The sequence below is a fragment of the Botryllus schlosseri genome, chromosome 9 (genome assembly GCF_051294905.1).
Source record: "Botryllus schlosseri isolate E-star chromosome 9, Bs_hap1, whole genome shotgun sequence".
NCBI classification, from domain to species: domain Eukaryota; kingdom Metazoa; phylum Chordata; class Ascidiacea; order Stolidobranchia; family Styelidae; genus Botryllus; species Botryllus schlosseri.
Genome location: NC_137244.1, coordinates 10,112,330 through 10,136,288, shown reverse-complemented (window position 1 = coordinate 10,136,288; position 23,959 = coordinate 10,112,330). Strand labels below are relative to the sequence as shown.

The window sequence follows — 23,959 nt, the reverse complement described above, 5'->3', positions numbered from 1 at the left end:
CACGGTTCATGTTCGCACTAGACCTGGAAATGACTATAACTCGAGAGATAGCGTAAGCCTAATTTGAAAGGTCAACGAGTTCGGACAGATACGCAATTGTTATCTCATAGATTGGGCCTGTCATAGGCCTATTGCATCCAAAACATCATTCTGAAGAACTAAGAATAGCAGCCTCGGACATTCGGTCTCGGTACAGCATAGGAGATTTTGGCCTTGAAACTGGAGACTGTAGCACGACACACACGGCTTTATTACTGTCTATAGGTCTGCTGCGAAATCGCCTTTAGAAAATATATTACCGAATAAATACGTGGATGCAAGCCTTAAACTTGCATCCACGTATTTATTCGGTACGTGGTACACTGTTACATGACATCATCGAGAAGTAGCCTCATGGCCCTTTTCGGTATGGTACACTGTCAAAATTAATGCGAACAGACCAACACCGAATTTTGTGTAAAATTTACTGAGGAATAGGCTGATCGAGTAGTCAGCTGTTAGCCGCCATCGAAAACTAAATAGCTATCGCGCGTGACAGGGTGTTGTAAGCAAATGGCTTGAAGGCCACAATTTCACGGTGAAATTGACATTGGAGAATATAATATCAAAGTAAATATTTGAATGCAAACTGAGAATGATATCATCATCTCAGTTCACGTTACCGCAGATACACCGACCTTGATAACGAAATTACTGCCCTAATCATTGAGTGTCAACCTTGAGACTAGGCACAGCGTTCGATACTAAAATCAAGACATACCGTGCAAAAGCTTATGACGGATCTAGGTAAGGAGCATCGTTAAAATCAATAGAGACCAATACCGGCTTTGCGTATAATCTGTCAGCGATATATGACGAGTCAGCTCTCACTCGAATTAGGAAACGAAATTACCACTAACAAAGTTCAGTGACAAACTTAAAACTTGGTACAGCGTTCGATACTACCATTAAGACTTACCGTGCCAAATGTCATAACCGATCTTAGTATTGAACATCGTCAAAATCAATGGATACCAATACCGGCTTTTGAGTAAAATCTGTTTGCGATACATGACGGATCAGCACACACTCAACTTAGGAAACGGAATTACTACCCTAAACTTTAAGTAGAAACCCTGAAACTTGGGGCAGTGTTAAATACCACCATCACGACATGACACACCAAGTTCCAAGAGTTTTTATGGTGTGAAACACCATCAAAATCGACCTATACCAGCAAATGTCGACAAAACGCATATGACGGTAACCGAGTTCAGCTAAAGATACGATTGTTACATCACAGCTTAGGGGCACAGAGCTATTGTGCCCCGGTTACTCGGTAATTTTATGAATAGGAGAGAGTAAATCACCGTTTCTTTATTGTGCGCGGCTTTGAGAGAATAGACAGTGAAAGCTTGTTATAAGCGCTACCGGGGCATGCCCCGGCTAGGCATTCGCAAAGCGAAAACACAGAAGAGAATTCGATTTTCGCAGAGACTTCGCTATATATGGGCTTTTACAATTCGCTGTGATTTCGGTATATATAGATTGGTGTGCGTCTATAAATGGTAAAGAATTGTTATTGAACAGAATTTTAGGTGGGGCAATGCCCCAGTTGCCCTATAGGACGAGCCGCCACTGAATTAAAACCATTAGTAAACACAGATTTCAGACAGGCATGTTACAATGAATAGCATAGGTATATAATATATGGACATCAGATTCTGTCATAAATAGTGAAAGAACACAAAAATAAAAAATTATTGCAAAAACAATCGAAAATACTGCTACATTCTATTGAATATACGCACAGTAAACGATAATATTCTCGAGTGGGGATGATGCCTTGTCGCCCGTGGCCAATGAAAAATTGTATATCACTTCACAAGACAGAGATTTTCCATTGTCTGATGACCTCAATGTGTAGTTGGGAGGTAAAATCTGTAGAGATAATGCATTTTGTTGAGAAATAATATTTCAGGAGAATTGTCTAGATTCTAAGCCAAGGTTTTATCCGGAAAATGGCTATACTATTCAGCACATTTCCAACAAATGTTGAGATTGTTAGTTCGAAATACTTTCAAAAATTGGTTATTTGCAGAAGTGAAAACGTCAGTTAGGAACCGGTTTATACAGGTTACACGGAAAAATAAATACGACACAAAAATTCAAGTTGAATATCTGTGGTTGCACACATTTTTCGCTCATGCGTCACAATACCAAACTTCGTCACAATACAACATTTGAGGCTGATTTTAAGGGGTTTCAGGACCACAAGCAGACTGAACTTAATATTTTCCCATCAATACAGCGGTAGCTTTCGATTTATTACAATTTTATCAATTTTCGCGCTCTGGAAGCCAGTCAAAAATTACCGTAAAATTGCCTTTCGTCAAATGGAAAGTCTGACGCAGACCAATCGCATTGAACCGTGAGATTTGCCTGCGTCCACACCATCGTAGAACACTATGATATCACGATAGATATTCCATTCAGTGTTGAGCATCATGCCTTTATTTACATGTTCCCGGCCAAGGTGGGTGTCCAATTGAAAAACTAGTACAAGTCGTTTCGAGCCCTTCCTTTTTCAATAGCAATTTTGCGTTATTTTGATCTGAGATAAATATTGACAAACCAATGGATGAGCAGTTGAGTACGGATAGTGAGTTACTAACAATAAATTCCTGAAATACTCGGATTACTATCCGAAGAGAGTATAGGCCTACTTCGTCGCAACACTAGGACGGCGAGATAATGGTGTGACGACATAATGTAGACACCGTAACCAATGCTAAAGTCGGTTCTCCGCGTTGCCTGTAGCTAAATGCATGATGCTATTGCAGCACGCTTTCCTTTACGCCAGGGGTGTCAAACTCAATTTGTGTCGCGGGCCGGATTCAAGCCTTCCAATCGCTCGCGGGCCGGTCCGGTGAACTGATATCATGCTTTTCACATGAACACCTTAAAAACATGTATAGATGATACACGTTTCATAGGGTTTTGAAAGTAGCAAGTAGCAACACCTTTATTCGTGAACAATGGAATTTGCAAAAATACAGTATACAGAATCGCAAAAACAGTGGCGATGTTTTAACGACGATATAAGTTGACATATTCTATGCTACGTTTGATTTATTCGTAATCCGGCGTTAGCCCAGCATATGCGTTGTACGGAATGCAAGATATTCAATGGGAAACGCGGACGTTGGAATTTGGTTTATTATATTATTAAACCACGTATCCGGTTTCTCTCATGTCTGGGGATTTATTGGATTGAAAGTGACACAGCCGCGTCACCATAGATATTTCAAATATATATTTGTGTTTCTAACTTGTTTTCCATGTAAACTGCATACAACGGTTCCATACTGACGTTTTCGCTTTTGTGAATAACTACTTTTTGGTTCATATTTGCATATAACTCTGAACTTAGTGTGCACTTTTTGCCTTCTTGAAATTGGATTTCAATTTCACCGACTTGTTTCTGGTGGCAACAAGAGTGAAACCACAACGCCGTAGTCGAGCAGTTATAATGGGGCCCGTGAACATGGAAGTATTTCCTGCAAGAAATCTCAACATTTGTTACAGGTGTGCTGGAAAATATAAGAATTTTTCAATCTACTCAGAATTGCTTCGCGGGCCGGATGAAATCGTCTGGCGGGCCGGATGCGGCCCGCGGGCCGTATGTTTGACACCCCTGCTTTACGCAAAGAAGATTTTGGATCCGTACGGTTTTAGATCTCAGGTGGTATCGGGTTGTGGATTACGAACTTGTTATCTGGCAAGACGTACAAGTGCCTATTCCCCGCATATTTGTACTTACCACATTATCAATTTTGTATCTGATTTCATGAGCTGCGGGAAAACCATCGGTAAAAGTACAATCAAACGGACGTTGCGATCCCACAGTTCGATTCAATTGAACAGTTGTTAAGTTTCGAGGTGCTGAATAGACAATAATAAATGAACAGCAACTATTTTCGTAATCATTACTCCTTTATTCTGTTATGGTAGTAAACAAAGGCTTCAGATCCGAGTGAACATTTTGTATTCCTCATATAAACGCGTATATTCTGAAAATTTTCCACGCAATCGAAGCTACTGTTAAATCATGCGATATTGTTTGTACGACCGCGCTTATGAATACTGCGCATTACCTGACCAACATTGAAGGTTCTCGCAACCGGACCAGACGGCATTATATGCGCATCGTGCTACTCCGTCGGCTCGCGTGCCATTCGAATGGAACAGTAATTGACCTTCTTCCGTACAATTACATGTTCCAAGATCCTGGAAGCGTACACTTGAATTTCCGACTCTGTAATCAACAATGATACGAGACGAACGTAACAATATAAGCATCATTCGATGATATATGATGCCCAATACTAACAATATTGATAGTACAATGATAATCACCTTTTAGTAGCAGTGATTGTGTATGATTCGTTTCGACGGGGTGCTGCGACACGGACGGATGGTTTGCATCCTGTAAAGAAAGTAAATACATTGATGTATTGTATAACTGGATGATTTGAACATTGTGACATCTAGTTCAGTTTTGTGGAAAGATCATTGACTGTGTTGCAAATAAGCTGTGTATTGAACTGAAGCAGTGTTGAGACATCGTTCATTCTATTCTTGTAATCCATGGTCGTCAAACCATGAACTTTATATCTCATGTATTTATCGCGCAGTATTCTGGCTATCGAATATTAGATCCTGTCGTAATTTATTTCAAGTATAAAATGCTCAATTTGAGAGAATCAGAAGACTCATTTGCTAGACCTACTTGCATCAATATCTGAGATAAACTTCATATGCCTTGTTCAGTAATATATGTGGATTCAGGAAGATTTCGTACGCGCAGGACAGGACTTTCAGGTTACGCAGCCAGTCAGCTAAACCTTATACATTGGTTAGCTATACTTCCTCTCTCAGGAGGACTTAAAATCCCTTCAATGGATTGCGGCTTGCCAAATACATTTTAACCGATACTGCAAAATCTAATTCCAATGTGGCCTGACAAATTATAAAGTAGGCTACTGCATTTCACCTATTACACTGGGCAACAATTTTACACAAAAAATTTGTTGACTTTGATTTTGCACTTGATATATATCTAATTTTTGCGTGCTGATTCCAAAAATCTCGCCGGTTTTCTTCCATCACGTCAAGTTTTCGCGCTACGACATATGCCCACAAACTCCTCTACGCTCGATAATTCGGATCAAGATGATTTTAGGGATAGCAGGCCTACTGATGATGATTTTGAAATCGAAGATGATTCAGAATGTAGAGTAGTCCATCAACACAAGTAAAATGATCTTACATAGACTTTGGGGCTTGGAATAGAAATATTCGGAATTTTTAGCATCCTTACGAATTGAGAATATATGACTTGGCAAGAGTGAGAAGATATCTCACTTTCGATCGTGAGAAACGGCGTTTTCATCATAGGGCTACTTTCGATAGCTTTGTGTATTGCCGTAGTACTGGCTTTGGCATGATACTGTTACCCTGAGTTGTTGGAGGAGTTAGGAATCCGATATACAACTCAAGTCAATGGCAAATATACATTGTTACCTCAAAGAGGATCCTGAGGTGTGGCATTCTTTAAAATGGCAATGTCTTAGGTGCAGTAACAATTACACACTCAGTTAGTATTCGAGAATATTACAGAAACATTGAATGGTTGCAGTATTGCAAGCGAGAATGGATCATATCTGTCAGCTTCGAAATATTGTGTGTTCTTGGTGTACAGACAATACGGATGCACAATGCAAATGTAACCCTGATACACATGTGCCACTTTCATATGCTTATGTCGGACAGAATACATTAAAAAAAGCTAAAACATCGAAATAATTTTTTGGAACACCTTGGCATAGTCAGCGATGGGTAAGGAGAAAGTGTACCACAATATCTGAAGATGCAATACAAGCGTAGATTGGAACTTACATATGTTAGCTGACCATTGCTCCAGTATCAAACGAGACAACCCACAGTATTATGAGTTATTAGCGTAAATTTGGACCCGGAAACTCGCACTTTGCATGTTTTGTCGTAAATGTCATCAAATGTCATTCCTGCGATTTGGGATCAAATCAAAAAAATTAGTCTCCATCACATTTGGTGGGGCGGTTTGGGATGCATGCTTAAGTCGACCAATATCGGCCTACTCATCGTGGTAATGAATGAGATGTGAATCGTAGAATTATAATTTGACTATGCATACCCAGTGGTGTACACTGTACATGAGTGAATTATTGTAGGATTTGATTGATGATTATCTCAGATTTCTTGTTCCCAAATTATCGCACGTTTACCACCGGTGCCAGGCGACAGTATCGCAGGTGGTGTACGCGAGTACATTCGGCGCACTAGTATTAATCTGTCAATTTGTGTAATAAAAAAACGTAAAAAATGTCGACGTTTTACATGCAAGTAACACGAAGTAAAGTTAACTCTACGCGTTACTTGATGACGCCACTATTGTATGGTTAATGATATTACAACAATAATGCGCTATTTGAAAAAATGCAATTGTGCGAAAGCGTAAATTTGCTGTGCTATGCGCAGGGATTATGACAACGGTATCAGTTTCAATTTCTCTTGATAAGGTGATTTGCAACAACTTTGATTCCTTAGTACCACGACATCACTAATTTCGCAGTTGACAGAGATGCCCTTGCCTAAATTGCCCAAATTGTTTTTATAGCAAGCTGTAGCAGTAACCCTTGACCTCATATGCCTTGATGGCATGCGAGTGGGAACTTTGAGATCCGCCGCTGTGCATAGTGACTCTATTATTTGAAGAGGACGACAAAAACTTTCCATAACGTATTTTGCTCATTATCTACGATATGGAGAAGAACATAATCGACTCAGTGAAACGGTCGCTACTATATAGGTCGAATTCTGGTAAGGCTTTAAGATTAGGACACTCATACACTTACCCCGAACCATCAATGTTATATTGTGTGTAGTTTCAACAGGTGAAAAAATGTAATAAATGAATTGAAGTCCGTCGTAACTTTCCGGCAAGTAGCTGAAGTGCCACATCACATATATTGTACGGTTTCCATGATTACCAACATTGCTGCAAGGACAGATCAAATATATTCCTTAGCAACTGATATAAATTCAGTACTGTAAATCTTGAGTACTTTGAAAACCGCATTTAACATGCAAATATTTTTTTGACTCATGTATTTTAGCTAGTCGTTCATGTACTTTTCCCAAGACACCGACCTAAATTCGGATTCGCCCGATTTCCACGGTACTGCAGCGTACATAAGAAACTGATCGGCACTTTTCGGTGACAAATCGTGCTTTTACAACGATTCACGGTGGTGTCAATGAGTCAAAAACACGAATTCATATGGAGTTATATCACAGTGGTGTCGTTTCAAGCTAAGCGCCATACCGTGGACAAATCGACTGGGGCAATGCTTCTCAAGCGACTACAGTACGCGCGTGATATTTCACATTAACCCACTGCAGATGACGCTATCAGAGACAAATGTATGGTTCGACGTTGTACGCATCCCTTTCTATCTATGTATATTTATCTTCCGAAATCAGTAGTGATATACGCATATATCAGTAGTCACTACCATCGAAACTATAAGAGGTTTATATCAACTAAGTGACAACATAGTTCAGCGACACATTAACATATATAAATAAATTTTACAGTCTAAATTCCAAGGAATGATTCGCGGGCCGTGCAATGCCCACGTCTGATCAAGCAGGTCTACTATAAAAGCAGGAAAGCTGTTCGCATACTTGGTTGACGGGACGCTATAATTTGGCGTGTCATGTTTATATTTTGATATCGGTTCATTTTATATAGTTACGTACTACTAATCAGTTATTTAAATAATAATCGTTACCCTATATGCACCACATGTTGTGTGCGTATACTGTAGGGTTACCATATTTCTGTGAGGCTAATTCCGGACACTCTTTAGCGCCCACTAGCGGATTTTAGAATGAGGTGTAACACATTGACCGTCAATATGACGTAACACTAGTAAAGCATTGCCCATCGACTGTATTGTATACAGCAGTGGTTCTTAACCTTGCCTCCAGCGCCCCCCAAGGGGCGCTGGCGATTTTGAAGGGGGCGGAAACGCTCAGGGGGCGATATGGGGGGCGCTGGGCTCAGGGGTGCGATATGGGGGGCGCTGGAGAAAAATGGCTTCGCAGTAGATGATGTGGTGGTAGGACATATCCTTAATGAGTATTCAGAGCAAATTAACACTGAAAACTTCGTTATATATAGCCTACAAAACACATATAGGTTTAATTGTCCATAGGCGCCTAAATGACTGGCACCGAATGTTCCTGTCTTGGCAATCTGAACCTCAGAAGACGAATTTCATCTGGCAGGGAAAAAATATAAGCCATTGAAGAAATACCAATTTGAAATCGTGCGCGTCTTTTAGTTTAGTAAGATTGGGCGACAGGGATATATAAAACTAGATATCCCAGTTGGGCGATATCCCTGATGGACGATTCTATATTTTTTGATATAGCAGACAGGACGTCACGAAATAACATCATGCAACGAAGTCATACCAACGGGCCCGCCCGCCCGAATATGTTTAATTATTAGTTACGGGCCCCACAGTTCCCAAGACACCTGACAATGTTCGCTCTACGTTTTGGCGAGTCTGCGCACTCTCTACAATTCACTGCGTTACCCTTGGACAACAGTGCGTAACGACTAAAAAAAGGTCATGACTTCGGATTTGTTGTGCGCAACGTAGATTTTCTGGGCGCAGAGACCGTGTCAGCACTGCGCACGTGCGCAGCTTAGAGGGAACATTGCACCTCACTCAGCTCTACCGGTAAATCTGGTAACGTGAGCAGAGAGGACAAGGAATTGATAGCAATATATATGCAATTCCCGATCTTATTGACCGATTTTATCGTGAATTATCGAAAATTTTCGCGCTTCGCACTGACTCGCTAAACAGTACAGCTAATTTCGTGGCAAAAGCGAACAACGTGATGGGGGGCAGTCGGTTTATCACCCTATGGGAGCCCAAGACCCAAGTTTTTTCAGGGGGCCTGACAAAGTGCCGTTTCGTTCCTGCCAACGGGTATACGCCCGAAGATGTATAATTATTATTGAGGAATCCTACTTTTTCAATCACACATCTCTCAGCTCTACCGGTAAATCTGTTTACGAGAGCAGAGAGAGGTTAGAAATTGTATCAATATACATGCATTTCCCGATCATATTGTCCAATTCAATCATTAATTATTGAAATTTTTCGCGCTTCGCGCGTCTAGGCAAGAATAGCCGGCTCAGTAAATGGACACCCAATGTAGATGACTAGTATCAGCAAATAGCGGATAGCCGAAGAGGGGTCTAGGGGACGAAGCCCCCCGGAAGTTTGGTTTATTACCCGATGGGGGCCCAAGACCAACGTTTTTTTTTTTGGAAGGGGGCTGACGAAGTGCTGTTACGACCCTGGTAACGAATTAATTGTGCCGCCCGAATATGTTTAATTATTAATTACGTGCCCTTTATTTTCCGATACAACAGCTCACTCATCGCTACTGGTAAATCTAATTACGTGGGCTGAGAGGATAAAAAGTTTATAGCGACATATATATGTAATTACCACCTATTCATTCACGCATTATAGAAAATTTTTGTACCTAGGGCGACCAGGCCACACAAACGTTGCTGACCATCGAAATCACGCTACGGGGTTCATGGGGGCAAAGCCCTCAGAAGTTTGGTTTATCACGCTATGGGTGCGCAAGGCAATCGTTTTTAGGGGAGTTGACGAAGTGCTGTTACGGCCCTCCCTCTTACTCATTGTCTTTATTACATTCCTTACAATATGAGGTTGGGGGGCGCTGGAGTACGATAATTTTTGAAAGGGGGCGCTGGAGGAAAAAAGGTTAAGAACCACTGGTATACAGTATACACTATACACTGACAGGAATAGAGTAGAACATAGGTCATGAATTGGGCCATCTATGTAATGTGATCTCTGGCGATTGTTACTTATTGCTAGGGTCTTCAATAAATTTCTCCACGGGACGAATGAAATCATCTGGCGGGCTAAGTCTGGCCTGTCAGGATTGTGTTTGACAGCCCTGCTAAAGGCCCACTATTAGGTCGGTGCGGCTATCTGTTTATGTGTTTCAATCAGGTATGAAACAACATTTTTTCTCGCCCATTCCGCCCCCCAAAAAAACACTTATCTTGGGCCCACCATAGGGTAGTCGATGTAACTTGTTGGGCACTTACTATACGAATTTGGCTGTTGAATTTTACATATGAATTCTGTCAATAATATTGATTTTTCCATATATTAGGCTATTATAAAATGCACCAGCAGGCTGCGCAGTGCACATCCGGTGCTTTCCAACCTTCTATGGTCGTGACCTCCTTTCCCACTTGAAAATGTTCCGAGGCAAAACTCAAAACTTGATAAGCTGATTACTAAAAAATTTATTCACGGCCTAGTAAGCTGATTACGTCCAACATCATCGCGATCCCCAAGTAAAGGCGAACGACCCCAAGATTAGGAACCACTGTCTGTGACTGAAGCATCCAATCGGCCTTAACCAACTCTAGGAATATACCGTTAGCTGATAATTGCGATTACGACAACACTTATTCCAGTAAATGATGGTTATTTATATTTATTTTGATTGCATTTTTTGGCGAGGGTGGTGGTGCCTGGTCTCCATACTAATATCATTATACGTGGTATTAACTCGCGCGCATCGCGAAGAACAATTTTGAATAGCATAAATCTGCTTGAAAATAATATTGTTTATGTTGATTTACGAAAAGCTTTTGCGTCTGCTTCAAGCCTCCAAAATTCCGGACATTTAGACATATTTTAGAAATTCCTCCCGGACGGAGGTTTTTCAGTGAAATTCCGGACATGTCCGGGAAATTCCGGACGCATGGCAACCCTAGTATACTGTTCTGCCGTATACTTGTGGTTCATTTGGAAAATATCATACATTGTGCAAGTGCCTAAATATCTCAATAAACGTTGTACAGTGCATATGTAACATTCCACCTTCATTGGGTATGCCTATAGATAATTTAATTTCTAAATGTGATATGAAACTTTAAAGATGCGAATTTCGGAAGGTTACCTCATATTAAGGTAGGGAACTCTCGATTGCCGGAAATCAGCTGTTGTCTTTCCGCATTCTTCAAAATCTATTATCAACATCCCGACGTAAGTAGGATTCAGATCTGTCTAAATATAAGAGATATAAACTATCATATATGTTATAGAACTTCGTCTGGCTAAAAATAATATTACGTTACGAACCAAGAGCATTGGTGGAGGCGACACTGCCGGTACGAAGCACCTGGCAACACCAAGAATAGATGGCCTATACAGGGAATTTGTCATTGCGCAACCGTCAATGAATAGCTTATGGTACATACTTTATTTCCTTTTGCAAGTGACTTACCGTCGCTATTCCAGTCACAACTATAAACAGAATACCATGTAAACACAATATTCATATAAATATTGCGACAATTGATGTCATGGGAATATTATAGCGACGAAGTATTCCAGATTTAAGATTCCACTCAACTGAACTGCAGTTAAGTGATTGAAATGAGCTGTCACACAGCTAATACATGACAAAATTGATATACACTGATAATGGTCGCAAAGTCGAATAATGGGATGCCGATACAATTCATACTTACCGATGCGGGGTATTTCACGTAGAAATAGATGAGGAAGGGTGAACATGTCGTTATAATCGTTACATTTGACACTATCGTCACGTTAGATCCAAATGAACGAGGCCCTTCGTCGACTTGATATAAATGGACTCGAGCTTTTTCTGAAAATACATAAATACGTTATAACATGTGGCTAATGCAAGGCATAAGGCAAAGTTTTGATATATAAGCTGATCTAACAACAGCAACTAATTCCTTATGCAATAAGAATGGTGTGGACGTGAGGTTCACTTTCGCGTCCGGTGTGTGAACCTCAGAAATTTGAAGGTTCGAGTTCAGGAACGAACCTTGGTAGGTTGTGCACTGAGAAACGTTTTCATTTATTACAATTTTTCTCCTCATCATAGCATCTTTGACCAAAATTCTATGCATTCCACCTTCGAATCACTATCCGCATGGCGCTTGCAGCACGAAAAGAAATTCAGCACTCAACGTCCATGTTCCTTGCCCATTTCAAAACTTATTTGCTCAAAAGTTTACTCGAAATATTCAGTTTTCCGTTTATTAATGTTTCGTAACTCTCTACTAGGGATGGTGTGAACGTGAGGTTCACGTTCGCGTTCTGTGTGTGAACCTCGGAAATTTAGAGGTTCACGTTCACAAACGAACCTTGATAGGTTCTGCACTGTGAACCTTTTTCAGATATTACAATTTTCACTTAATTATAAAATCTTTGGTTGAAATTTATTGCATTTCAACTGCGGGTGACTCTATGCATGGCGCTGGCAACACAAAAAAATCAAACACTAGACGAGCATGCACCTTGACAATGACCAAAACTTTGCTTGCTTTGTTTCAAAAGTTTGGTCGAATATGTAGTGACTCTCTGCACTGAGCTTGACCCACAATCAATCACACAACATCAAGAGCGAAATACACTACATGTAGGTAGTTAGCGAATGATGCTTATTAAACCAATTTACGAAATTGATATCTTTGTTTGATGTAAAAAAAATCTAGCAGGCGTACGGGGTCAATCTTGATTTCATACGTTTATTGCATCATGAAAACCAAAACCGTGCGATTGGCGTGTTGGCTACTGCTGTCTAACTTGTTGATGGGTTAATATCGGTAGCAAGTCTAGAAACCCGTTTTACAATCTGCACAATATCAACGTAGCAAAACTCAAACGCCGAATACATGTCCGGTCTGGCCTAGACCGTAAGCTTATATTTCCTTGCAAGTCCTCGCACAAATTGTTGGCAAAGCGACGGAAGATATTGATTTTATGGGATTATTATATCATATGACTGACCCAGTTGATACATTTGGCGACGTTTAAAATGTTAATATATACTTCAGCATTGTGAGATTGTGTGGCCCTATCGTGTACATTAATATAGGCTATCACTTCACTGAAATGCATAGGGTTGGAACTTGGACTGAGCAATATGACGTCATGTGACGTCATGAGGTTCACGTTCGCTTTCACACAGAACCTTTCAAAAAGGTTCGCGTTCACACGAGCCTGAACCTTTCGGAGGTTCACACCATCCCTACTCTCTTCTGTGAGCTTTGCCGCCATCCACACCATAGCGAGGACTAAATACACTATGCGTAGCTTTTCAGCTAATTGTGGCTAATCAACCAAAAATTACTTTTTACAACAACGAAATTGATATAAAGAATGCATCTCTGTTTATTGTGGAAAATCTGGCAGGCGTACGGGATGTATCTTGATTGGATATGTTTATTGTATCATATTGTATCGTAATATATGTTACGTAAGTAAAAAAAAGTTTATAACTCTGATCAATATAGATGTACCAATAGTTTGATCACTTTGAATAAATTGTCCAGTCTAGCCTATACCGTTCAGCGAAAGCTTGTATTCCCTAGCAAGTCCATGTCGGACTTGTTGGCGAAGCGACGCAAGATATTGATTTTATGTATTTATAATGGCATTTGATTGTTCTAGTTGATACATTTGGTGACGTTTTAAAGGTATTTTAGCACTGTTGCAAAACCTGGCCTGAGTCATCTATTTCCTGATCATCTTGGAGATTGGTGTGACGAGCAAGGGTAAAGGTTCCACCAAATCATCAAAATAAAAAAGAATTATATCAGGATGGATGATAGGAACATATGATCGCAAACGTTTGCTGAAACCTTTAAAGAAACAGGCCTAAATTGCTCACATGCGGAAATCGTATAGGAAACAATTTTATTATAAAATAAGTTGGTATAATTGTATTCCACATGATTATAAAGAGTCTCGGTGAGTACAAAAGCAAGTGGACTGAATTTCTGAACTTTTTAATTCGACGGACATGATTTTTTTTCTTCACTAGCCAGGGATTCCCAAACTATGTGCCGCGGTGCCACAATGTTAACACATGTGACAATGAAACCGAATATACCATCGTAATAAATCAAAGAGTCTTCCAGCAGAAGAACAGCCAATTTATTTATGCTCATTAAAAAAAACTGTTTCCACAAATGAAATTCTATGAGTTTTAGCTGTTTGCTACCAATTCCTGTTATCGGTGGAAAAACCATACCAATCGAAATTTTGTAGGGTTGCATTAGGAACAAGAACCAATTTGAAACGAACTTGTTTAATACATGGTCCTTGTTTAAAACGTGTTTTTTATTGTTTTTTTCTTATGTATTTTTAGCAATGACGTCACTAATATATAATTGTGACGTCACAGTAGATTGACATTGCGAATTGAAATATTCTGTAATAATGGCCCTTTTGACGAAAACGGCATCCGACCCCTGTAAGAAACCAAAAATCAGAATTATCTTTGTTCAGGACTAAATCGTTATGATGTATTTTCCGTAGTAATTATCTATATATACGTAACTGTAACTGCTGAGCCGACGACAAATTCGAGGGTTCCAATCATCCCATATTGTATACATCGTATATATCGTATTTGCACATTTATGACATGATTTTACAGCGTTCAAAAAAATTTAATTTTTTTTGAAAGGCACTTTTTCAAAACTGTGTGTTTTAAAAAACGTTTGTTTGAACAGAGTGTATTAAAACACCATTTGTTTAAAATGTAACCCTATATGTGAGTATCACTATTTTGTTTTCCTGATATTACAATTTGTAAACGAGAGACAATAATGCATGGAAATATTGACAAAATGCGGCTATGTTGATTTGCAATGGAACATTTTTGCATTTGTCCATATTAAACCACGTCGTTTTTTTAAATCATCTTTTCACGACCTAAGTGTACCACGAGAGTTTTATAGTTTGTCTGGTGAGCCACAATCTTGAACAGTTTGAGAAGCAATGTGCTAGCCCACACAGAAAGCGATGTGAGAGTTTAGTCAAAAGAATTTCGTGGTTTATCTTAAAATCAAAATCAAATCCAACCAGAAAATATAAGACCATATTCGGAATTAGCCCCCTTTAGAACCCGAAAACCGCTTTTACCTTGGATAAGTGTTGAGCGTTTGTTTGTGTCGGACTTGCGGCTAGACGCCGCGCAGTCAAATGTGTAAAACTGCAAGCAATTGCAATTCTCAATCTCTCGTGACGTCACGCTGTTAGAAGGTCTATTTATAAAATATACTAAGACTAAATTAAAAACCCGGTTAAGCATCACTTCTATCACGCGTCCACTCTCTCACTGCCAGACACAATACTAGTTGCGAACTTTGCATCATACTGAAACGTTTTTAAATGATGAGGCAGCCGATGGAAGTTCCCTCCATTATGCTGAATCCCCATTCCTGAAATAGCTTCGTCAACTGTGTATGCATACATGTATGCGATAGCTGCTGCATGCGATGTTTATACCGGAAGCAAAGATCATCAAGAGACCAATTTGTGATATCAATTTATTATATGGTATGATTTGGTATAAAATAGCTTATGACTTCGTATTTTTGCTTCGAATGCCGAGAAAATTCATAACTTGCTGGCTTATTGTTTGACTCAAAGCGGTATGTTTCCAAATTTGTAATTAAATATTGGAAATGGTATTCCTTTATTTTCCACAACAATACTGATCGACGCATTCACAAATTTTTTCAACTGAATAAATAATTTCAATCGGCTATCCACTGATACAAGTTAATCCTGGTGTAACTTACTTCTATTCCTTTCCTCGATTATCAATGCAAGCAAAATCAGGCAAATTACTATTAAAAGAGGTATTATGTTCTGCCGCTGTAGATTAAAATGGGACAGCAGTCGTAGCATACGAGCCGAAATGTTGTAGATTTCTGCAAAGGCGTTGCAGCCGCTTATTTCGAGTAAGCACTGTCTTACTTAGAATGGCATTAGGGAAGGAGTCACCAACACGTGCCCGAGAGGTCATATTTTGCGGCTCACGAAATGATTTCAGATTTCGCAAGAACGGTAAGTAAAGCATTTTGAAATGCCGAAGTTGATTTCAGTTTTAAAATATTGTTGATGTTGTGGTTTCGAAAGAAGCTATTCTCCTCTGCGCAACACCACTATTCCTCACTAGTTGAAACGTCCACGGCAACAGCATTTCATCGATGAGGAATCAGCTGATGTGAATGGGCAATTTGGGCATATTGCCTTGAGCTGCAATGTCCCAGAGACTGCCAACATCGAGACGCTTAGAAAACGGCTTTGGTCTTTTCCAAAATATCAAGATTTACGAGACAATAGTCTTTCAGGTAGTACCATGTCTCGCTAGCCCCTGTATCGCTTTATTAGTCGCTGAACAGCGTTGTCACGTATCGTGCGAAGCTCATAGTTTAAAATAAAATGAAATTGATGACCATGATATTGTTTGTCGAATTTGTATTTATTTATTAAAAATCATTACCTTTGTTGAAAATATGCCTTTGGCCCATGTTACAAAGAACATCGTTTTATCTACGTGACAAGAAACGTGATTGCTAAAAGTGTGGCCTATTTTGTCAAGAAATTTCATTCTTGCCGCCCGCGGCTTTTATGAAACTTGAAGAGTGGCCCGCAACCCTGTAGAAATGACGACCCCTGCTTTAGGCTTTACGTTTTTTCAATGAACTAAATTGAAGACTACAATGAGAGTATTTTATGTATTGACTGAATCTTTAACTGACACTTTAAAGTTGAAAATTGTATCATGCGCGATTTTGTTGGGCTACCAGTGTTGTAATCACGAAATTGACCATCGCTACCTTTTGGTACTTGAATGTTAATATTCACATTCACTTTCATACAAAGTTCCATACCCGGGATGTGCACGCCGACGACTTGATCTGCACCCTACGCTATGGTGCAGGCCCGTGCTTTTCTACCTGTGTGAGGAAATACGCATTTCAGCGAATGAAAAAAAAATGCAGTGCGAATGACGAAAGTGGTGCGAATGGCGGGAATGAAAATCTGGATGAGTTCGGATGAAAATCGTAAACAATTGGTAATTTTTTAGCGTGGAATAATTCAAATGAACCTAATAGGAAATTCACGGGCGGCATCTCCCTAACGTTTGCAGTTGCGACGCAATTGTGAAAACTTGTTTGATTTACGACGCACCACAAATCGTAGCTTTAACAAAAACTTTGTCTCTCACAATCCGTAGTGACTTAATATGTTCTAACTATAATTATTACGTAATCAAAAGCCTGGTTTGAAAGCCGGTGTAGTAACAGACATACAATGTATCAGCCCCTCTGAGCCCTCGACAGGTCAAAAAATGACGTCCAATTGACTTTCCGCTTTCTTTCGCTGAACACTAATCATATTTTCGTAATACCTGTTTGATTAGCGCGAGGCACGGGCATAGTAGTAAATACCATCATTACAGACTCGCATTTGCAAGTTACTGTTTCGAAAATTATTACCCCTTCAAGGGTTATTAAAGAATGGGTTAGAAAGGGTATTATTTTGGGTCGACACGCGCCAGAGCTCTCTGTTAATATGTATGTAATATTTGCTGAGATGATTGCAAAAATATTGCGTTAGTTTTTACATATCCTAGGTCACTGTGTTGGATACTATAGCCTATAAGCAAGATATGCAGAATATATGGCCTGATTATGAGAACCTGCCGAATTTTGGTTTGAATTCATGATAAGATTTGTCCGACTGTTTTTTCAGGAAAACATGGTCGAATACCGCTTGGATGAACTAGTGTAGGGGTGTGCATCGAGCGAGTTCAAGCCTATGAGAGCCCAACCCCTTCTGCGTCGGGGTACATGAAGACATAAGCGCCGACTTTTATTTTTGCATGGGGTGGCGGCAGCCGCGTAGCCAGGGGGTGTCGAAACCCCCTCCTTTTGAAACGAAAAACCCCGTCCTTTTGAAATGGACATTCTGACGCTAATATTCAGTTGCAATTCAACAAGTCGTAATATCAGTGTTACGCGGGCCAATTAGCAAGATTCGCACAATGTAACGCGACGCGATCTCACGCTGAGAGGATTGCGATATTGGGTCATTGATTGCCACGCGCTCGGCATTCGTCTCTGGACTGAGCAGTAAAACGGCGCGACAATTCTGGAACTCGAAAGACAGATAAGAATAATGATTACAAACGCGCGCGGCCAATCAGTAATTAACCCTTTACCTCCTGGGTTTTACTTAGTGTTGAGTAGCTCGCATCGCGACAATTGGTTGCTGATTAAAACATCGATTTTGACTGCATTGCTGCATTTCCCGATTTACGTTCCAAAGAATAATTGGATTAATATTATGGGCACTGGAATAAATCTCAACAAGCAGGCACACACAATAAAACACTGTTCAACTTTGCGCTACGAGAATATTTATCACAAAAATGGTTCACAAAATATTTTGAACGCGGCTTGCGGCCCTCATCGATGCAAATAATGCACTCCAATTTGTAGAAGGTGAACGTAGGCTATATTTGGTCGTCAAACCGCGATAGGAGATGGTGTGTCTCAGAGCGCGCGATGAAATCTACGTTTCTAACGATGAGGTCGAATTTATACATCTAATAAGGTTAGTTAGTTTGCTGAAATCAGCATCAGTACGCTGTGCAAAATACATAGTACTGATCATTTTTATCGGACTGTACAAGCGGTCAGAAAGGTTGCGCTTATAACGAAATTGCAGACATGCCGCAAACCTGCAATAATTACAATTACAGGCTGCGCTAGTCATACCTAAATACCTAGAATCGGCAATGGCAACGAGCACAATTTGTTCAGACGCGGGCATAAGTTTTAATCAAAAAGAAACACAAACAATATTACACTCAGAGATTGTTACTGTTTGGCGAAAGTGTTTCTGCGGACGGTAGTACGCCTGCATGCGGACGCGCTAAATCAAACCACCGCCGATAGTGCACATGAGATATCGATGACCCATTTCGCAAACAAAATGATTCTCGCTAATTTGCAGTACGCAGCATCGATAATACGAATTAGTGAATTGGCATTTCAAAAAGACTGGATTTCTAGTTTAAATGAGAAACTCACTGGCTACGCACCTAGGGTTCTAATACCGACAACTCGCTGGTTACTATCAGCCCGGGGCCTACGGCCTACCTAAGTCCCGATCAGCCAGTCGAATTTGATCGTGAAATGGTGCGATTTTAATTATCCAGGTGTTATTGCAGAAAGAGCAATGTGGGCGCATGCCGCAACCTTATCAATAGAAATCCCGATGGTTTGAAATTCGATCCGCGACACGGTTGCGACCGATAGAGTCCGTCCAGCAATGAAGTTTGTTGGAACATTGAAGGTTTCCGCTCGAACTAATCGAATAAATTCAGAATTTACGCCACCGAGAATCTCTTGTTGCATCAATATTTGACAACATGATTCAACGCCGTACACTGCACAATGCGTAGTATTAAAAACAAATCAAACACCGATAAGTGTCTTCGAAGGAATACGAGTGTATAAAGCAGACAAGAATTAGTAGCCTAGAGATAATAGCAAACGAGAAAGCGCTTGTCTAATCAATAATTCCTCAACTTGCATATAGCACGATAGGGTTCCGAGTCTGACATCGCGACAATTGTTTGCAATTGAATACGCGCACTTTGCGCAGGAATGACTCTCAATTCGCAGGCATACAATAACACACTGTCCTATTTCACGAAACTAACTCAAGAATTATTTCGTAAACGAATATGCCCGCATGCAAAGACAATTTAATTGAGAGAAGTAAAACGTGAATTCGCTCGTCCGGTAGAGAGAGCTGGTGTTTCTCAGAGCACGCGTGTCGAAATCGATTTCGTAAACGAGGTCGCTTCGATTGTATGATTACAAATCACGGATTACAATTTATTGGGGCGTTTTAAGCACTAGTTTAAGCTGCGTATTAAATTATTCGCACGCGTATCGGTTAATAGTAATTAGTTGGCATTTACGCGATAATCACAGACTCACTAATTGACAGCACAGACGACGGGCGTTTAAGCATTTTGTATGGGGTGGCCACCACCCCATAATTATGTCATGGGGTGGCTGGGCCACCCCGCCACCCCGTAACCCGGTGCCTATGCATGAAGATATAAAGTTTTGCTAAAATGCGGTGCCAAAAACATCAGCGGCGACAAAACCTTGGCTTAAAATTATCGTCGCAGGATGGCCAAACCTTTCGATATAAATATGTTCCGTTATCGGCTGTCGGCACCGAATAGTCCCGCTCTTGCAATCTGAGTAGACAGTAGTACAAATGCGACGGACAGAGGAATTTAAATCACCCCTATTTTAAACGCATGCATCATACATGTTACAATTGTGATAGGCGCATTTTGTATGTCAGACAAGTCCGTAGAATCGTAGCATACCACTGTAATATAAATGCATTCTTTTTCAAGTGTTAGGCTTTTGTCGAGAGATGCCAATGAAACTGTGATTTTTCCAGTCTAAGAAGCTGGTTATTTGTTATTGACGAATACTAAACTTTTATGAACTTTCAAATTAGATTGAGCTGAAGAGCCAAACACACGGTATCTTGACTTTCATTGCTCATTTCATTTACTCAAGAGGCAGAGAATAAGAATTCGTAAGAAACAGAACACGGGAGTATCATAAGGTAGCGAGCTCCAATGTGCCTACTCTCCTTGATCGCTTTTCAGCTTATTTTCAAAAACATCATGCAAAAGGCTCATGTGGCTTTTCCCCCCTGTCGACAAACCGGAGCTTCCGGGACCTTTGTGGCATCTCTCAAAAACGATTTCTGTCTGCAAGCATTCTTTACTCGCGAAAAATAGGCTGTATTCCGGATGGGAGTGCAGAACAGTTTTTAAGACCTGCCCATCCAGACACCATTAGACGTTCCTGTACAAAACGCAACAACTTGTTTTGCCACGAAGGGTTTTAGTGAAATATCAATAAGATGGAAGAGAGTTGCCTTTTTAATGAGAGACACTTGATGGCGTAAGCTATAGTAGCCAATTTGATGCACATCTGAACAAAATATTCTTAAGTATCTTCATCTTCTTTTTGTATAACAATTTTCGGCTCGTTTGTTCGAACGAAATTTATTTTCCAAAAATAGTGCGAATGGAGCTCAAAAAGGTTGAAAAGCACTTGTGTACAGTGATGCCAATCGGCGCATTTGCATTTTGGCTTATTTTCATGATGGTTGGCACCGGAAATTCCAATTTGTCACGTTGGCACTATTTTGGCACTTTCGACTTTCTTCCAGTATGAGAATTAAAATTTGTTTAACAGTACATTAGATCAGTAGCAAGTGCTGTTTACTCGTGCACCTAAGGGAGTATTTGATGTTAGAGTTCGACAATATGGATTTACAGTAGGCATACAGTTTCTTACGTCCCATGAATCGTAATCTAGCAATACCGTATATCGAGATAATAAGTCGCAGGTCATTTTATCTTCTGCGCCTGGCAAAACCCACTTTGTAATGCCAACAACCAGTTAGGCTAAAGTGTTGCTCTCCCTTTCTTGGACTGATGATTACAGGCAAAGACTAGAATTGTTAAGGCATATATATAATTAGTGATGCCACTAAGCTAGCAAATCGATTGAAAAGTTTGCCTAATTCGACTTTGCGCCGCTTTTATTTTAGTATTGTGAACTTGACAACCGTGTGCAGAGCAAGATAAATTCCGCCAAGATGTAGGCCTACGGTATTCCTACTGCAGCCTAATTTTAGCATAATTGTACTGTTGAAGCTAATTTCACTTTACATAGATCAGGGACGGGCAACATACGGCCCGCGAGCCGGATCCGACCCGCGACGTGATTTTGTGCGACCCGCAGACAGATTCCGGTCGTACATGACAGCGTCGCCCGCAGCCACAGTCGCCCGCAGCCACAGTCTGCCACAATTATCCATTGCACTTGCTTACTACGTCAAATTATCGTGACTGTAGGTGATTCCATTTTTATCCGGACACAAATAATAAGGATTGCTAGTTATGCCTTAGTTCTTTATTTTCGTTGTGTCCAATATGCAGCCAGATTTCGAAGAATCTGTTCACAACTTTCATCGACCACTGATATATCATTGAATTCAACAGCTATTGCAGTACATTACGTTACGTTAACAAATTCAGTGAATACTGTTCTGATCTCTATAGATCACACCTAAAGTTAAAATTAAATACGAATAATCCTTGTACATGTGGACAAAAACGCGTTTAATATATCGACTCCGGAATCCGGCCGGCCAAGTACTTCATTTCCCCATATCCTGCCCGCCGACTGGAAAAGTTGCCCGCCACTGCTAGATGGTAATTTCGCGCAATTAAGATAATTAGGCGCTTTTTTAGTCAGTTTCGCACTATGTTGACTATCAAAGCCTTCCCACAGTTGGCAACCCTGTTTGTGTAGGCTAATTTCGCATGCGTGCCTAAACGGCATCGGTCGGACACATGTAACATGATTTCACGTTGTTGTGAACCCGTACACAGCGGTACAATCATTCGCAATAGACACTTACGTGACCTTTGACACGAACCAATCAGGTTGCAGCAGGATGTAAACAAAGAACAAAGCCGGGCAAGCTTACAATGAGCTCATATGGAAAAATGTTGAAAAATGAAGGTTTTAAGCAAAATTACGTTGAATTGGGGGTGACTGGCCTTAAGGAATAGTATAATAACGTAGAGCTAGTATGTAGTTGCAGCTTTTAGTCTAGGATGAACATGAATGGTGGCAAGTACGCATCAGCGTGCTGTGTCCAAATGCATGGAATTTTGACAACTTTTCGGATTAAGAGACGACTGTTTTATACTATACTATAGGATTGTGGTAATGCGTATTTTGACGATTTCATAGGCTCCAGGTCTCGAGCGAAATTTTCAAGCATATCTAATGTTCAGAAATATATGCTATAAAATACAGCTGCTGCCACACATCACAATTTTGGTGTATTGATTATGAAACTTGAAAGCTATTATGGAGATTCTATCGAATTTCTGGATTTGAGTGGAACAGCATCTTCTTCTAACACTGCGGAGAAAGCTACGAAGTATTTCATGGAGCGCTACGTACACGACTTTGGGACAAAAATTGAGGAGACAATCCACTCTTTGTGGAAGCAATATTCTATAGTGAACAGCCAATGTTATCGCAACTTGCGGAAAAGTGAGATATCACACTCAATGGAAATACACATTCTCAGAAAATCCATTATTGATTCGTCTTGCACTTGTAAGACAGAGTAAGTAAGGAAAAAGACATTTTGTCAGAGACTCCTGCAATAGATATTGTAACCACGATTTGTTTTCACATTAGGTTCTGATATATGCTCTCATGCTTATGCATTGATTAAGATAATCCAGCACCTGAAGCTACAAGGACTACATTCTGATTTGCATCAGCATCAGTTAGCTCGATCGTGATTGACAAGTAATCTCTCGACCGTACTCGCAACCGATCAACTCCGGCCTCGAGGTAGATTTTGGTGTATCTGGTGTCTTCAGTTTTATAACATTCCACCAAACACAAATAATACTAGAACATTTTCACCTAGAGAATTGTTCATTCAACAAATTCGGCATCTAAATGAGCTTCAATGCACACCACTGGAATATAGTATGAATAGATATGCACTGTTGGTACCATGGAAAACTGAATTCAGTTTTCCATGGTTGGTACACATTGACCATGGCACCGCGCAATTACGATCCGTAGCATGCTATTAGGCATTACGATATTCACAATGGAGCTGAATTTTCACAATTGCTGAATATGTTGCATCATTCATTTTTAATTTCCAATCTTGAATTAGAGTAAGCAATTAGTCCATATTTGGTTAGTTGATACACAATGCTGCATAGCATGACACCAAACAAAATTTTATACTCATTGATTCTTCCGATCAGCTGTTTAATATGAATACGTTGTCTC

The 23,959-nt window shown here is 40.2% G+C and overlaps 1 protein-coding gene and 1 long non-coding RNA gene across 3 annotated transcripts in view; both read right to left on the bottom strand.

The window, feature by feature from the left end:
• LOC145446037 (uncharacterized) overlaps positions 1 to 23,959 on the bottom strand; it is a 96,196-nt gene that overhangs the window by 4,232 nt on the left and 68,005 nt on the right. For both annotated transcript variants that reach the window (XM_080324223.1, XM_080324222.1), the window contains exons 2-8: positions 11,699 to 11,838; positions 11,125 to 11,231; positions 6,939 to 7,081; positions 4,399 to 4,468; positions 4,137 to 4,297; positions 3,803 to 3,924; positions 1,791 to 1,920 (exon numbers count right to left, since the gene is read on the bottom strand). In XM_080324223.1, the coding sequence (XP_080180349.1) occupies positions 1,791 to 1,920; positions 3,803 to 3,924; positions 4,137 to 4,297; positions 4,399 to 4,468; positions 6,939 to 7,081; positions 11,125 to 11,231; positions 11,699 to 11,838 (873 nt within the window). The remainder of the gene's footprint in view (positions 1 to 1,790; positions 1,921 to 3,802; positions 3,925 to 4,136; positions 4,298 to 4,398; positions 4,469 to 6,938; positions 7,082 to 11,124; positions 11,232 to 11,698; positions 11,839 to 23,959) is intronic.
• LOC145446050 (uncharacterized) overlaps positions 1 to 23,959 on the bottom strand; it is a 106,578-nt gene that overhangs the window by 78,264 nt on the left and 4,355 nt on the right. The gene's annotated exons all lie outside the window — the stretch shown is intronic.